Below are 17,329 nucleotides of genomic sequence, written 5' to 3'. Positions count from 1 at the left end.
TTAGGCACATTCCCATTCATACCGAGACATTTTTTCCCCTTGAGAACTTTAATCAGGCATCCAATCAGACCACAAGGAATCAGTGATGTGGTTGCTCCGCAACATTGCTAAATGAATTGCCCAATGTATTAACTAGAGTTGAAAACTTTGTGATCAATTAGGCCTGACACAAACAATAAAAATGCAAGGATCTTTTTGCACAACAGAGTAAAGAATATGGTATAGGAAGAGAGAGGAAGGGGACACCTGAGAAAAGTCACACAGACTTTATTCTACAGAACTGGATAAAGACAATGTACATTGTCATTTTCATTTTGACAAAAGCGTATATCATAACTGAACTTGTTTGTTTTCATTTCACATTTTCCAAAATCCCATTACACTGGCATATGCTCTGGTATATGATCAGGAACTTGTGGTGTGTGTTGGCTGATGTGTGCATGATTTGAAATGTGAAGTGGGTCAGGGTGAGGTGTACAATAATGAATACACTAATCAGATGACAACAGAAGTACTGTCTGAGGAAATACCTTTCCCTCTAGTGACTTGATGACTGACAGCATCACATGAGGGGAGAGTAATTATATCAATAAACTGTGTGCAACTGAAAACAACCAACATAGTAACAAGAAGTCAAACTGAGCAGGGATTTAATTACCTCTTCACCAGAGTTAATTGCTCAGTTTCACCAGGACATTTTCTGACAGGAGCCAGAGATTCTGAGACTAAACCACAGCCTTTCCTTTCCTGATTTAATATGAGTTGAAATATCACTGCTGAACTCAGACTGCACCTTTTCAGTGCATGAACCTACTAGACAGATCCTCCAACATAGCATTTTCAGTGCAAGAACCGAATTGGCAACTTATATTTCTCTGTCTGCTTCTACGGAACACTGTATGAATTTGCATCACATGCAATTACATTAGGATTGACCTCCCTAATCATCCCATCAGCGCTCCCAGAGGCCTTGCAGAGTAAGTTCCACGCTGTGTATGAATTCTAAGCTTGAATGCAAACCTTAATGTATTGTTGAAAAACTAAGCTTGAAGCATATAAAGACAGTAGGTGTATTTCCAACAGAATTATCAGCCTCCAATTTTTTATATTGTGTTATCTGTGGTTGGGAAACTGAGCTATTGTGACAAACATAAAAATAATTCAGATGTTAATGGAAAAGAGCAGGTTAGCTGCTCATCAGCCCAAAACAATCCAAAAAACCCACCCAATTCTCCCAAAACACACATCTGGAAGGAAATAGAATTAACCTGCTTCCCATTTTCATATCAGTGCTTGCTTTAAATAAAAAAAATAACTGAAAGAAATAATTTAAACAACCACGAAAATACAGCTAAATGGCAACCAACATAATTATATTCTAATATAATAAATTCCTTTAAGTCAGACCTGTGTTCTATGTCAGAATATCTCTCCTAATGTAATAAAAAATAGTGGTTAAGACATTGCGCTGTTGAGTTGACTTATTGAAAACTATTTTGTGTTTATGCTTAATATCATTAAATGTTGTTGCAAATTCCAATAACCTGCTTATAGATATGCATCTTATCTTTTAGGGCCAATTTACAGTGACAAATTTTGTTTAAGCAGGCTGGAATTTCAGACAAGAGAGGTGTAGCTGCAGTCTGAATGCAGGACGTCAGGGTATTTCAAATCATGCAGATTCAGTGATGGGTCTGGATCTGTGTCTGAATTCTTTTTTTACATTCAGATATACATAAAAATAACATTACATCCACAAAATAAGTTAAGCCATTAGGTCTTTCACCGCAGTGTTCAAATATTTGTTTGGCTGTTAAAAAAAAAAAAAAAAAAAAACTTCACATTGTAGCACTAAAAACAAAACAGAAACATACAAAAGCAGTCAAACACATAAAGAAACAGAAACCCTCTAAGCCACTGAGCGGTGGATCAGGGCCTAGTCTACTGAAGTCTCCATAATGGAGAGCAGTTATCATGGGAGTTGTGGGAAGGGGGTCAGACAATGCTGAGGGCAGGGGAAACAGCATTAAGAACCAACACGTGTAGTGGTGGTTTTGCGATCAGAGAAGAAGCTCCTCAACAGCACTACTTGACTGATGCTAACCACCAACAGAATGATAGCCTCGCCGATGGACCAGAAGGCCACTCTGGTGTTAAGGTCCTCAGCCCGGCTGCGGCCCTGAGCCTCTCTTAAACGGAAATGGGTCTGGTAGTCAATCACCGACTTCAGTGCCTCATGAATGGATACGCATGCAGACTCCATCTAGGAAGACAGGCAAAAGGAAAGGGCATAGTTTATTGCATGCTCAGTTTAGAAGTTTTAATGTGCTGCTTTATGGTGGGACAATGAAATATGAAGCATATGAAAGCTTGTGAGAACAATTAGCTTTCTGAAGACCTAACCCTTTGTGCCAGCTAGTTTCACTAAATATTTATAAATACTTATTATAACACTTTTTTACTTCAGCGTCAGTGCACTACCTAAGCTTGTCCTCTGGTCGCAAATCAGTGGGCTCATACGACTGAGTGCTGTGCAGATGTGGCTGAACGTTACAATGCAAACATGCATCACATTTAACCAGATCTGCACAGCATGGCAAGAAGTCAAAACGCACCCACTAATTTGCTCATGTTCATGGCAACTGGAAGACCAATTAAGGTAACGCATTGACTTTATCAACCGTCTGTATTATAACCTCTTTGTATACTTTCAAAGTTAACAATACTTCAATTGGTCTGTAGGGACCCTCTCCACATAATTGCCATATAGTAGGGCTGTAACGATACAAACCAAATCGTGAATTTGGTGTATCATGATTTTTGACCCATAGTTCAATACATACCTCGATTTTGTGTGTGTGTGTGTTTATCATTTTATTAAATAACATTTCAATAATTTGGAACACTAGAGGATTAGAATATTTGAAAACCTGTATAAACTGGACTGATTTGAACAGGGGCGCAGCTACCCATTTTTTGAGGGGTATGTAACAACAAATTGGCACCCCCCCCCCCCCCCAAAAAAAAAAAAAAACACAAACAACTAGTAAAAGTAAAACAAGTAAAACAAAAAGGCCAATAATGTATTACATATTATTATTTTTTAAGAAATTCTGCCGATTTGAACTTGACTAAACTAAAAACTTGAACTTTGACTTGAACTAAGTTCGGCAAGCTTAACTTTACATGTCATAACATCAACTAAACAAGTCGCACATTCATTCTATCACTTGTAATATGAACGTAGCCTATTTCCTACAACTAGAAGATAATTGGGGGCCAAGCAGCGAAGCTGCGAAGTCACCCATTGTGTTTCTACCTTTTCTTATTATTATTACGCTTCCGCCAATGGAAGTCAATGGCAGCCCATAGAACCGTCTGGTAAGAAGTTGTGAAATTTGGCACACTGATTAGGGACAGTCCCATGATTAATGTCACCAAGTTTCATGATGGCACCTCAAGCACTCTAGCGCCACCAATAGGTCAAAATTGGACGTGCGTTCACGCATGTAACTTTTGACCCGTATGGCCGATTATCAAAAATGAAGTATCGTTGGAATCCTTGGACCAAGCCGAGTTCAACGCACCCTATGACATCATTTTCCGCCATGATGGATTTTCCGCCATTTTGGATTTAATCAAAAACACTTAAAATGTATCAGGGGTCACATATTTTCTCTGATTCCCACCAAATTTGACACAGATCATCCTCAGACCAAGCCTCATTCAGCTCGTGCTTATCGTCTCCGGAACTATTACCGTTCTCCCATAACAGCCTATCGAAATTTGCGGCGAAGCCGTCAAACAGGAAGTGAGCTCATATCTCAGCAACCCTTGCAGTTATCAAAACCAAACTTGGTAGGTAGACTTATGACCCCATCAGGAGAATACTTAAGAAATTTGGTGACCTTTGACCTCTAGGGGGCGCTGTAATTAAGAAACATGCTTTTTGGCCTGTAGCTGCAGTTGTGCTTAGAATTAAAACGCACTAGTGGTGTCTGGTAATACTGTTGGAGGTCCTTAGGCCGACCCAAGCCAACTTGTGATGTCATCGTAATTGATTCGGCCGCCATATTGGATTTAATCAAAAACACGTACAAGTTTTCGCAGGTCACAAATTTCATCTGTTCTTCACCAAAATTGGCAGAGACCATCTTCAGACCATGCCTGATGAGTGCATTGCTTTCTGGAACAATTGACAGAAGCATTGACCTGTACCAGCCAATCAAAATTTGCGGCGAAGCCGCCAAACAGGAAGTGATTTCATATCTCAGCAACGCTTTCATGTATCAAAACCAAACTTAGTACATGTACCTCAGACCACATCGGGAGGACGCTCAAGAAATTTGGTGACATTTGACCTCTAGGGGGCTCCGTAATTGACAAAAATGCATTTTGGCCAGTAGTTGCTGATGCGCATTATTTTGCAATGGAAGTCAATGGCAGCCCATAGAACCGTCTGGTAAAAAGTTATACAATTTTGCACACTAATTGGGGACAGTCCAATAATTCATTTCACCAAGTTTCATGCTGGCACCTCAAGCGCTCTAGCGCCACCAACAGGCCAAAGTTGGACTTGCGTTCATGCATGTAACTTCTGACCCCTTGACCCGATTGTCAAAAATGAGGTATCATTGGAATCCTTGGGCCAAGCCGAGTTCAACACACCCTATGACGTAAATTTTTGACCTCTGTGTTTAAATCACAGCAATTGTGATCATATCTCAGTCAATCTTTTATTTTTGATGTGAAACTGATGACAGCAAGTTCTATCTAGTTCATTCTAATGTGTGCGTGCAAGGGTGGGACGGGGTGGGATGGGCAGGGGCGGTTGCGGCGGTGGGCTGGCTGGGTGAGGGGGCGGCGACACTCAGCCCTGGTTCAGCCCCACAAAATCAGTTATGTTTTGATGTGAAACTTGACCTTGTAACTCAGCCAATCTTGGGTTGTATGGCATGGAACTTGCTGTGACTGCTTAATGCTATATGCCTGATGCAACGGCATTGAGTTGCATGGCAAATCTGGCCTGCTGAACTGCCTGCTTGGCCCCCACATTGCTGCTTGCAGCTATATTTGGCTATGTTATACTAAAGTTCCACAGTTAACTAGCTAGCAAGCTAACCGTTTTACATGGGATATTATGGTACATGTAGCTTTGAATGTTCTGTGAATTAATAACTAGAACGTCAACGTGTGAGTACTAGCTGTCTTTCCCATTGGAATCAATGATATAATGTTAACTTGTTTTCCGCTAAAATGGGGCGTGATGCAGATTAAATGTATCTTTATGATGATGCCCTGTTAGTAGGCTAGGCTACGTAAAGGCATGCTGCACACACTTGTTTGGGCTTACGAGCCGGCCAAAGAGTAGTAGGCTGACGCATTAATCATGTGCCGCCAAAGATTTTTTTCCCCGTCACTTGTTCTGTTATCAACAATCCTCTTTGGCTGCTACTATTTTGACTCTTTGACTTTATGTGGCTTTGATGCTCCGTTTCTTGTCCTCAAACTGCCAGACACTTCCTAGTAGCAAATAGTCTAAGAACTTTACTTCCTCCTAGTCCTCCTCCCGTAGTCGTGGAGATAAGCTAATAAACACCAGCACAGTTCTGAACCTCCGGCAGTCGGCTGAATGGTGTTTTAAATTGCTGTGGACACCAATGCCGACATGAGTGCGATGCACTCTGCTTTGGACATTCATTTACATTTGATTCCATTCTTTTCAACTGAACTCAAAGATAATGAATATAGTATGAATAAGTTATAGTATTTATATTTATAGTATTTTATGTTTGTTATGGCCTTTATAATGTGTGTACATTTTGTGCATGCACTTCTGCGGTAGCATTTATTTCAGTTTATATCAGCTATATTTCTGAAGAATAGGCCTATATTGTGTTGCCTCAAGGCCTGCTGCACATCTTTTGAAATTTGATTTGAAATAATCAAATAGACCTACGTCTAAAGTTAAGTTAATAAAGTTGGCTAACTTGCTTTGCTTTCATTTGAATCCCAATCAAGATACACAATAATTGCTTTATATTGTCAATATGGACTCCTGGAAAGTTAAGAAATGTAAAATAATAGAATTTTAATCATGTGATAAAATATGTGATTAATCATGATTAACTATAGGAATTCAGCGATTAATCGCGATTAAAAAAATTAATCGTTTGACAGCACTAGTAATTTTCCTATGATCCAGATGGTAGTTTGTAGGGGCACTCACTCAATCCACCTGTTGTCAACTTCAGACTGTAACACTTTTGCCGTTCTAGCTAGCTCATCAGAATAGTTATATGACATTGTCAATGAACAAAACCACATGGTTTTGTTTCACTGAGCGCAGCCTATAGACTGTGCTTTATGGCGCAAGAGGAAATGATGATCCTGCAATGTCATGCATGCTCTGCATTTTGGTGTGAGTCAGTCCACTCTACTTCAGATGGTCCAAAATGCACCCCCACATCTGCTACCTAAATAGCACCAGATCACCTTATTTTAATGTCACTGCACTGGTTACCTGTAAAATTTAGAGTGAAGTACAAATGTTTTCCTTTTCCTTTTTTTTCTTTTGTTTTGAAAGCCATATATGGACAAGCTCCAATGTATATTAGTGAACTATAACATCTAATCGGTCCTTCTAGTACACTGAGGTTTTCTTACAAACTTTTACTCTTGGTCCCCATCAGTTAAGCTTAAGGTGGGGATCACAGTAGCCAGCGACAAGCGGCATGTTTCCTATTGTTCTCTATGGTTCAGCAGCGGAACGGTGGCAACGCTGGTGTAACGCTAGCGTTGAACAAGCTGAGCGTTGAACTTGGTTCAACTTTCAAAGTGCAATGCGGGCGTATTCAATTGTCAGTTGAGGCAAACCGTTTGTGTTACCATTAGAACGATATAGAACTTATTATGGTCTGAGCATTACACTTGCTGCTGCCGCTTGCCGCTGGCTAATGTGATCCCATCCTAAAGGTGACCGTGACTTTTTCTGTAGTAGGGGCGAAATTATGAAATAGTCTGCCTTTCCCTGTTAGATCTGCCCCAACCATTGGTCTTTTATTTTTTTTAAGGGTATATTTATATGTATTGTTATTTTTTTTTTGTTTGATTGTTTCTCTGAACGAGTTTTCTGGTGTTTTGTTCAACTAGGGCTGGGCGATATATCGATATATTTTAAAATGCGATATGGAATTAGACCATATCGCATATATCGATATAGTTCAAATTTGTGATGTGATCCTTGCTCCACGCAAGCCGCTGACCGGAGCTCTCTGCACTGCTTCCCTCTCTGCACTGCTGTGAAACTGCACGCTACTTTTCTCATATAAATATATTTATTTCAGAAAAAGATTGGCCTATTTTATTTTATAGGCTATTTTTATTTAAGATACTTTTTTTTATTTAAATGTGCACCTTACAGAGCTTTGATTTCAAAAAAGGCACTCCAGTTTTATGTTTACATTTTATTGTTATTTGAGTAGTGAGTTTTCAATAAAACTACTCATATTTGACTGAACATTTCATTTTACAGCTCTAACTTTGCGAAAAAAATATCGGGATATATATCGTATATCGATATTCAACCTAAATATATCGGGATATGACTTTTGGTCCATATCGCCCAGCCCTATGTTCAACCATATGTTGTTTTTAACTGTGTTCTAGAAATCACGATAAATATTTTTGTTGGAACTGGTAAAACAGATTTTACTGTTTAACTGTGATATCTTCCATTTCATAATATAGTCTATAGCTTTCATTATGTCACTATTTCCAGTTTGCTGATTCAACTATAATAGTAGTCGAAGGCTGCTGACACAGTTACAACTCTGTAAGTTGTAAGTCATCAGCAACTTGTATCTAGATTGTACCCAAATACCCAATTTAAAACACTATGCAACAATTTGCCACTTTACAAGAAAAGCTTTTATCTGGCAATTAGTTTTGGCATCATGTCCAAATACATTATGATATATGGTCAGGTGAAGGATAGATAAACACATGTGTCTTTCCCACGAGCCATCCAGGATCTGCACTATGAAGTTCCGGGTAGGAACACACAGCACAGTGTGTTTCACAGTGAGACATTGCTGTCTATATCACCAGACAACATTCAGCATGTCAGAAAGCCTCTGTCAACAAGGCTCTGGGTGGTGTTTGCATGCCTTTTAAGTAGCTACCGTGTTCGTTTTAGACCATGACTCCATAGTGCTACTTTAATGCAGTATTTCATTATAGACCTTTTTCACAGCAGCCATTTTGACATGAAAAAGTTGGACAACCTCAGGTGTTACTGATTATGTTAATGAAGTCACTGTTCAATGTGTGTATAGCACAATTACAACCTTAATTAGTGTAATTCCTAACACCTGGGTCTGCCATATTTTATGTAAAAAAATGGCTGCTGTGAAAAAGGTTCAATACTCCAGCCTGTGCCTACGCACCTGTGTGAGGGCGGTGACTCTGTTCTCGTTGGGGAAGAGGGGAGGATCATCTCCGACTTGAAAGTCAAAGTATACAGTCTTGTGGGTGAATGTGGAGAATTCATTGCTGAAACAAAACTTGAAGGTGCCGTTCTTGGCGGCTGTGAACGTGAAGCTGTCATACTGCTTTTTCATCTCCTTGTAAAGCACAGTTCCGTCAGGGTCCTCCAGGCGGCAGTCGACATCGTAATGCCCCCCGGTAACGACCTAAAAGATGACGTTCGAATTTCAATACGCAAATGAATGGACCAGCACTCAATGCATTTGACCAGTTGCAAGCATACAGTAGCAATGTCCAAGTTACATGACTACTCAGTTATAGTACCATGTCTGCTTCTACATGCTCATCCAATGGCCATATTTAATGTGTATAACGTTAGGGATGGAAACAATGCCAACATTCTGGAAAAACTAGCTCCCTCCGTCAAATGTTTTCCCATCAACCTTCGTAGAGCCTACGTAAAAACTAGCTAACGAAGTTCACCTAGTGAAGGAGTCACCTACCTGAAACTCCAATGTACATTTCGTGCCAATGACGATGTCTTCATAGAAACACTGCTTTGCATTGTCGGGAAGCTCGAATGTGAGCTCCGAAGTAAGCACCAATCCACAAAGTAAATGAGCACAGAGCACCTGTACCCACATCCTGACACGACGACATTCACCCATCATAGCAGTAGCTAGTATTTGCCAGCAAGTACCCTGGAATTGAAACAGCTGTTTATGCATCAAATGTAAAAATACACTTAGCAACACGAATTACAGCAATCAGAACCTTTAACATTGTGAAATGTCACACGGCACGAGTCACATATCACCCTGGACGGAGCAACCCAATATCCAGTCTTGAATGCTATGCTAGCTCTTGCTCGTTTAACCAGCCGGTGGGGAAGTGGGACCAATCAACAATTGGGAAAATCTGTATATGGTAGGGGCTAACTTGTATTTTTTACATAATCATATTGCCACGTAAACGGACAAAACTGTTCACAAATAACTATAATTTAGTGTACGGCGTTGAAGGAACAATCCTGCGATTTAACTTACCTCAAATGCAGTGACCCGGATGGCGGAAGTACATGTACTTCCTGGCTACGTAGCACCATCGCAAAGACTTTCTAGTTGTCAGATGTGCCACTATCCGATTTTCTCTTACTAGCTGTTCATTTGCAGCTCTCCTGCGCATTATTTTAGGGCCTACTTTATGCTATGCATTACATGCTTTACAAAACAACCACAAAATACATATTTCAAATAAACAGATTTTTTTTGCAAAAAGAAAACAGAGCTGTTGAAACTGAAGCACAACCTTCCATTAGGAAAACAAAGCGTAGTGTAAATGTAAGATTTTGCATTGTAGCCTATGCTAAATACATTTAAACATTAATGTCTGCTAGGGACACCAAACAAGCCTAGGTTGTGCAAGATAAGCAAGAAAGTTTCATAACAATTTTTCAGAAGTCCTGGTGTGTCATCAGCATCTGTTTCTTTGGTTTAGGCCTAATCTAGGCTATAGCTCAGGTTCACGTTTCAGTTATTGCTATGACAAGAAATGTCGTAATTGTTACCTTTTTGTGTTTACCTTTTTGTGTTTGTGTGATTTGTGATTTAAGATTAGACAGACTTCCAGAATTATGGAAACCAATCACTTCAATAATTATGGAAAAACAATATTACTAGATGGCAGGCATGTATTTATTTACATGTTAGTCTCTGTCCTCACTTAGGACTATGTGATTTTAAAGTGTGTGGTAGGTAGCCTATTTAAGGCCATCTATTAGCAGAAGTGGAATATTATTCCTAATGATGGAGTACAATTACCTGTAAATACGAGATATTCTGTCTTCATTAACTTTGAACCCTTTTTTACAACTTTGGGAGCACAGGCCCAGTCATGTGCCTGCCTTGGTGTGCTGCACTCTATAGTAGTTCTCCCACTAGCTTAGAAATGCAGTAGTATTCATTTGCACTTTAGCAGCCTGATAACTGGATGCTATACAATCTAGCTTGAATGCTAGGTCTATTAGGTACATGATCGTAGGTACATGGTTGTTACGTATCCAAAGCCTAATTGCAGCCTGGTTTCTTTACTTGCTGAATCCAAACAAAAACATGCTGGATCTAAATTGGCTAGCACATTCTTTTTTCACCATAGTGTGTATACTAAAGCTTTGTTTGTGGATATTGATTTTATTTTATAGGCCTAACATTCAAACACAAACAAAGAACAAATTGTAACTGCACACTCAAACTTCACATGCAATTATTTACTGACAGCAGTTTCAGTGGTTTTTGCTTTCATCATGGTCATCAAACTCTGTCTGTAGTTGGTTGGCACCTCAGAATATATAGTTGTGTGTTTTTCAAATACATTTTCAAATTCATTCAAACACGTCACATTTGCTGCTACGGTAACCTGCTTTGTGTAAAAAAGTGTAGGCCTACTCCTGCATTAGACTTGAATTCTTCATCTTGGGCATGGGAGGCAGCGTGCTAGCAAGGAAGCTAATCCATGGGTGTTTGTCTTAGTGTTTGTTGCTAGAAGTTGTCTTAGTTAAATTAAAGCCAATACACATTCAACTATCTTCTCATGATCTGCTAGCTAATTTTATGTATATTTTGGGCCAATGGTGGCCTAATAAACAACAGGAAAAACCACCACAACACAACAATGTGACAATGCAACATTTTTCTCCGGTCATTATATCTTTGCCTGTTCCTGTTCCTATTCTTCGGCTTCTAAAAAAAAATCACATTCACATGTACTGTTTCCAGGGGGAAGGGCAGAAGCCATTCACCTTATTCAGGCAGCGGCCATTGTAAACCAAAACAAGACTACAGGGTACACAAACCATAGGATTGTTGTGTTCTATGCATTCGCCAGTAGGTGGCGAAAACGCATTAATGATATTCAGTGTACCCATTAGGCTCCTTTTGGTTTACACAGTGGCCGCCACCTGAATAAGGCGAGTGGATTTACAGTTTACAGTTAAGTAACAGATTTACAGTTCTTTAAAATGCAAATACTCCACAACTGTAGGGGGAGCCCAAATGCATGTATACATTACATTACATTACATTTGGCTGACACATTTTTAACCAAAGCGACTAACAACATGGTAAACAGTTTAAGCTTTTAAAAAAAAAATTCTCAACAACCAGGACAACCAGGACAACCAAAAGGAAAGTCTTGGAGTTGGCATAAAAGCACCTGAAGGATACAAGAATGTCTGGTCTGTTGAAAGCAAGACTGAATTGTGGCATCTGTTATAAATGTTCTATCTGGAAGAAACGACGCACAGATCACTCCCTGCCTAACAACATCCCAGTGGTGAAGCGTGGTTGTAGCAGCATCATATTTGATTGTTTTTCAGTGGCAATGACCGGGCAACAAGTCATTAGTCGTTTTTACACAGGGGGACGTGGGCGGGGGTGTATGCTATCTATGCAACCCACCACATACTGTATACATTATAAACATGAACAACTAATCATCTCATCAGCAGCAACAGGAGCAACATCAACAGCAAAGGAGAAAGAAGACATGGGGAGTCCTTTATTGGAAAGACTGGCCAGAAAACTCTGTGACCTCGGTTATTCACGGTACAAAGCGCAGGTCACCAGCAAATTGAAATGCCTGCGCAAAAAGTTTAACAGCGTTAATGATCACAACGGCAGAAGTGGCAGGGGAAGACTGGATCGGCCATATTTTGACCTATGCTGTGCGATTTGGGGGAGCAGCCACTCGGCCAGCCCTGTCGCTCTTCAGAGATGGGGTTCTTGGGCAACATGTTCAAGGACATCCAAAGGGACATGCAGGCACAGTCCTCCCTTTTGTGGGACATGGTTGCCAGAATTCCAGCTCCTGTACCAGAACACATACCCCACGCCACTACCGTGCACCTGCTGCGGCTCCATATCACTCTCCTCCGCCACCATTCCCCAGCTTCCACATGGATGAGTCACATAACGGGCATTCTGTGTTTTATCAGCAGCTGGACTGATCATTTTGTCATTTTTTAATTTTGCTATTTTTAAAAATATTTTTTTTAGCACTGCTCATTTTATATGTTGCAGCTACAGTATAGGCCTTTTTTTTTGTTAGAATGTTTTATGTAATGTTTGTAAATAGTTAAAGCACATTTTCATTCGCCAGCCAGATCATATGAGTGCGTGGGGCACATTTCGACTTTTGATTCATGGAAAATTCATAGATTTTTGCAAGCTAAATAGGTGTATAGCCTAAGTTGGTATATACTACAGCCTACTACACCAACGCAAATTGACCAAGAAGAGCCAAACGTCTTTGTCTACAGCGTTTAATATCATTGAGTCTTTCAACTTCAAACTGCTTCCTGCTTCTCTTCAATTTCCCTTCTAAATTACTTTTTATTGTCCGTATAGAGATATCCTGAAGGAAAACCTGCTCCAGAGTGCTCGAGACCCCAGAGGGGCCCAAAGGTTCACCTTGCAACAGATTAATTCAGTCACAGAGTTTTCCAAGTACCCTAAGCACATGGCTATTTGGAAAACTCTGTGGATGTCTTTGAAGGGCCCAACACCCTGACTTGAACCAAATTGAATGTCCACCAAAAGGTCCCCATCCAATCAGAGCTTGAGAGGATCTGCAGAAAGGATTAGCAGAAAATCTTCAAATCATGTTCAAAGCTTGTCGCATCAGGAAGACTCACCAAATATGCTTCATGTAATGAGGTCTGAAAATTTTTAAGTCCTTTTTTCATTATGGGATAGGTTACTTCAGACCAATGAGGGGGGACTGAATTTTTAATGATTTTAGCATAAGGCTGCAACAAAACAATATGAAAAAGGGAAGGGGTTTGAACACTTTCTGAATGGACTGTATCAAGGCCGTAATCATAATATACTTTGAGGGGGGCATGTCCACACCAATATTCAGCAATGCACAAAATGCCACTCCCTTCCAATATCTACACAAATTGTTACGTTACAGCAGTATCACTCACTGTTAAATCACAATTCAGTAGTGATCACAAACTGGAAAATGATACGCTAGATAATTAAGTAACTGACAGAAAGGGAGTGCAGAGGTAAGATGATCTCAGTTAAGTGAAGAAACCTGATTACGGAGTATTTCTGGGGAAACAATGGCTTGCTTTGCACAATAATCCTCTCTTGCACCATTGCTTAGCCTATGTTTGTGAAAGTAGCGCAATACCAGGCCGACAGCCTTGCCTAGATCGGCAGAGATGGCAAAAGTACTCACTTCCCATATTTAAGTAGAAGTATAAATACTTGTGTTAAAAAATACTCTGGTAAAAGTAAAAGTACTGATTTAACTTCTTTACTCAAGTAAAAGTAACAAAGTACAGGCTTGGAAATTTACTTAAAGTATAAAAGTAAAAGTAGTCTTGTGAATAACAACAATTTTTTATGGTACCTGGACCACACAAATGTTACCAGAGTGCAAGAGTGCCAGTCTCTTTTTTAAATTCTCCCATAACCTGTTCTAGCCCCCCCCCCCCCCCCCCCCAACATTGCACAGACTACTTCAGAGGGTGTTCTTTTGGCCTACCATCAAATGCTGGACATCTTTAGAAAGCTAAGATCCTGTAGTTTCTTAGGAAGCACTGGCACAGAGCTACAGAGCCTAGAATATTGTTTTTTTCTTTCTGCCGGATAACAAGCATCTTGAATTGACCACATTTCAGCCCTCTAGGTCTATTGATATGATTTTAGAAACACAACTGAGCCCTAGCACCAGGTCTTGCAAAGCTGTGTGCAAGATCAATGTAGAATGAAAAATAAGTACTTTAGATCATTATTTGCCAAGGTATGCTCATGCGTTTTGTAATGCCCTATGGAAACTCCCCATAGGACTTTTGGTTACCCAAAATGCATACTGACAATAAAATTATCCATTTCTGAGGTTTTTGTAGACTATTTGGATTGTAGCCTATGCCAGGTTCTGATATAGAATGACTACACAAAATGGAATAATTAGACCAAAGTCTCTATTTTTGCATTTTCTTTGTTGGCTTCATGGGTGTATGGACTATACATCTGTACAACTTGGATAAAACAACATGAATATTTGATTCCTGTGAATATTTTAAGACCAGGAATGTAGTGGTAAAATTAGAGGTGGGTAAACTATGAATTAGTTAGTATAAACTTTGAAACTATGAAATATGAAAAAGCAGTCCATGCGGTATCAGATTTTTAGAAAAGGCATTCAGAACATGTTTGATGATGGTGGAGGTTATTGTCCAATGTTTATAACAATACAAGTAGCATTAAGTGGTTCATAGAGTGTTGATGAGTGTACATATTGTTATTGTGGATAATACAGTGAGATTTTTTAAATGTTAACAGTTGTATTGGTGAATAAACTCTTTTGAGAGGTGGATAAACTCTAATAAGAGATGGATAAACTATTTCTGAAATTTTAGAAGTGGAAACTGTGTTTACTTGCGTTTAGCCTCCACTACATCCCTGTTCAAGATCCAATGCTGCATCTAGGCTACTTATTGCTAGGATATAGGCTACACTGCAGCTAGAAGTTAGGGAAGCATCAAAGGTGAGGAGAGGAGGAGGGCATTTTTGCCTAATTGAATTGAGACATACTACTACGTGTTAACGTTAACGTTACTGCCATCAAGCTGTAATGATTTGCCGCAAATGAATGCCGCCCAAATCTGTCGAGTCACCTTGTAGTGGTACGTCAAGTGCAACGTATATTCCCATCCGCTATTGATGACGCGAAAAATAATAACGGTAGGCTAACTCCACTGAAAATATTTGAAACTAAAGTAATGAGCCAGTTTTCTAAAATGTAAGGAGTAGAAAGTACCGATATTCATGTTAATATCTAAAAATTCTACTTGAGTAACAAAGTATTTGTACTTTGTTACTTCCCATCGCTGTAGATCGGTCATTATCCCCCAGTTTCCCACCTCTAATTCCCACATAAAGTGACGTGAAGGTGACTAGGAAAAATGTGTTTCCCATGCGCATGAACATGTAAGTGGTGGGAAACTAGGGGAATATTTTGCTCACGGAGTTGCCCAGCTGGGGACTTGTCATCACTTTTGTCGTCACGTTGTAGTTCATTTGTAGTCCTTGTGGACTTTCATGTCTAACAATTTTAATGTGAACTGCCATTCTGGTGCGTTTTACGCCTTATTTTTAAGCAAAAACAGTTGTTCATTTAAGATTAGTGAGCGTGTGTTTTAGCCTTTGTTGTGGCATCCATGTTTTTCATACATTCCAACCACAAAGCACGTGAACATTCACAGTGGGGAAAACAACGTGGCCTCACGGGGGTGGTCCCTGATATTCCCAGGTGGCATGAACGGACCATTTTATTAACGTCTATAGTCATTTCATGCTGGAAAGGTAATTGTGTAGAGTGAGCCAATATTTTGCTGTCAGTAGGCCTAATTGCAAAGACAAACAAATAACGTTTTTTGGGGAAAGTGGATCTGCAATTGCTATCAATAAACCATAACGCTAATGATATTATAAATGTTGTCCATTCCTGAACATCATGCAAGAGACTTTTTACAGATAGTTTACAGATATTAATTGTAATATTTTCCCTCTGGGGCATTCAGAGTAGGCCTATAGAACGAGAGAGGGGCAGGGCATGATGATGCTAGTTGTGCAAACTGACTTATCTAATTCAAAAGTGTATAGCTTAGTGGGTGCAGTTCTTTTGGTTTGAATATTATTGACACGATTACTTGGAACTATGATGCTATAGCACAAAGGCAAACCAGACATGTAAATGACCAAATTCTTGAATATTTAATACATAACTTTGGCCACAATAGCTTATCTGGACTTGTTTTCCAGTGCATAGATTTATGTTCATAAATCTGCCATGCACAACTGAAAGGCTGAGGAAGTCATTTGTCCCCAGAGCCATTGAACTGTTCAATGCCTCACTAAAGGGAAGAGGAGAGATAGACTTCTCTGCTTAGTCTGTCTGCCTCTCCACCCTCTCCATGTTTGAGTACTGACTGCCCACTACTGCTTTACTACTGTTTTACTACTGTTTTACTAATGTCCATAGCATAATGTTTTCACTACTGTTTTACTGCTACACTGTTTTTCATGCTATATTAGCACACATGATCAATGGCTGCGGTCAGGCTTCTGCTACAATATTGAATGAATGAATGGCTATAACCCTATTACCTCAACCTGTTCTTTCACTGACATAGTTTTTTTTATATTACCTTGTCTACATTATATTTTACTCTCCTATTTGTCCATATTATTTATGCTGGTCTCTAGACCTTATTCTTGCACTGTTGGACTAATGTTGGACTACTTTTTGCACCTTCACCATGACACTCACTCTCTTGAGCACCTTGCCATGCACACATAACTAAAGGACTTTGGTTGGACTACTTTTTGCACCTTCACCATGACACTCACTCTCTTGAGCACCTTACCAGTCCCGGCCCTGTCACTACAAGCGTCTTATGCTTGATCACCCTCAAGCACATTGGACTTTTTCATTTTAATTTATATAGTATATTTAGTATTTAGTTTTGTTAGTTTTTTCTTATATTTCTTATCTTCTACTGTCTTTATAGTACAGTGGAGTTTAGCTATATGTTTACACTTATACTTATGTTTACCATTTCTGCTGTAAGTGCATGTTGTGTGTGATGTCTGTTTGCTACTGAGACCCTTGAATTTCCCCTTAGGGATCAATAAAGTATCTAGATAGATAGATAGATAGACAGATAGATAGATAGATAGATAGATACTTTATTGATCCTCAAGGGATATGATAGTTAGTAGTAATTTGTTCGACTCTCACTGGCATTAGATAGAATGGACCCATGAAA

General features: G+C 39.5%; 1 protein-coding gene across 4 annotated transcripts; it reads right to left on the bottom strand.

Moving 5' to 3' along the window:
• Positions 1 to 251: 251 nt before the first annotated feature.
• tmed7 (transmembrane p24 trafficking protein 7) lies at positions 252 to 9,652 on the bottom strand. Of its 4 annotated transcripts, none has more exons than XM_042099890.1 (4): positions 9,534 to 9,652; positions 8,991 to 9,188; positions 8,448 to 8,693; positions 252 to 2,263 (listed from the first exon to the last, which is right to left on the bottom strand). In XM_042099890.1, exons 2-4 carry the CDS (start codon positions 9,156 to 9,158, stop codon positions 2,027 to 2,029), a joined length of 651 nt encoding a protein of 216 aa, XP_041955824.1. In that variant the 5' UTR covers positions 9,159 to 9,188; positions 9,534 to 9,652; the 3' UTR covers positions 252 to 2,026. The 4 variants fall into 4 exon arrangements, with proteins under 4 accessions (XP_041955824.1, XP_041955826.1, XP_041955825.1 ...); XM_042099892.1 differs by lacking the exon at positions 9,534 to 9,652 and adding an exon at positions 9,327 to 9,521; XM_042099891.1 differs by lacking the exon at positions 9,534 to 9,652 and adding an exon at positions 9,305 to 9,323.
• Between the last annotated feature and the right edge of the window lie 7,677 nt (positions 9,653 to 17,329).

Source organism: Alosa sapidissima, chromosome 8 (genome assembly GCF_018492685.1).
Source record: "Alosa sapidissima isolate fAloSap1 chromosome 8, fAloSap1.pri, whole genome shotgun sequence".
In the NCBI taxonomy this organism is placed as follows: domain Eukaryota; kingdom Metazoa; phylum Chordata; class Actinopteri; order Clupeiformes; family Clupeidae; genus Alosa; species Alosa sapidissima.
Note: the sequence above shows the minus strand (reverse complement) of the source record. Positions and strands in the feature narration are given on the sequence as shown.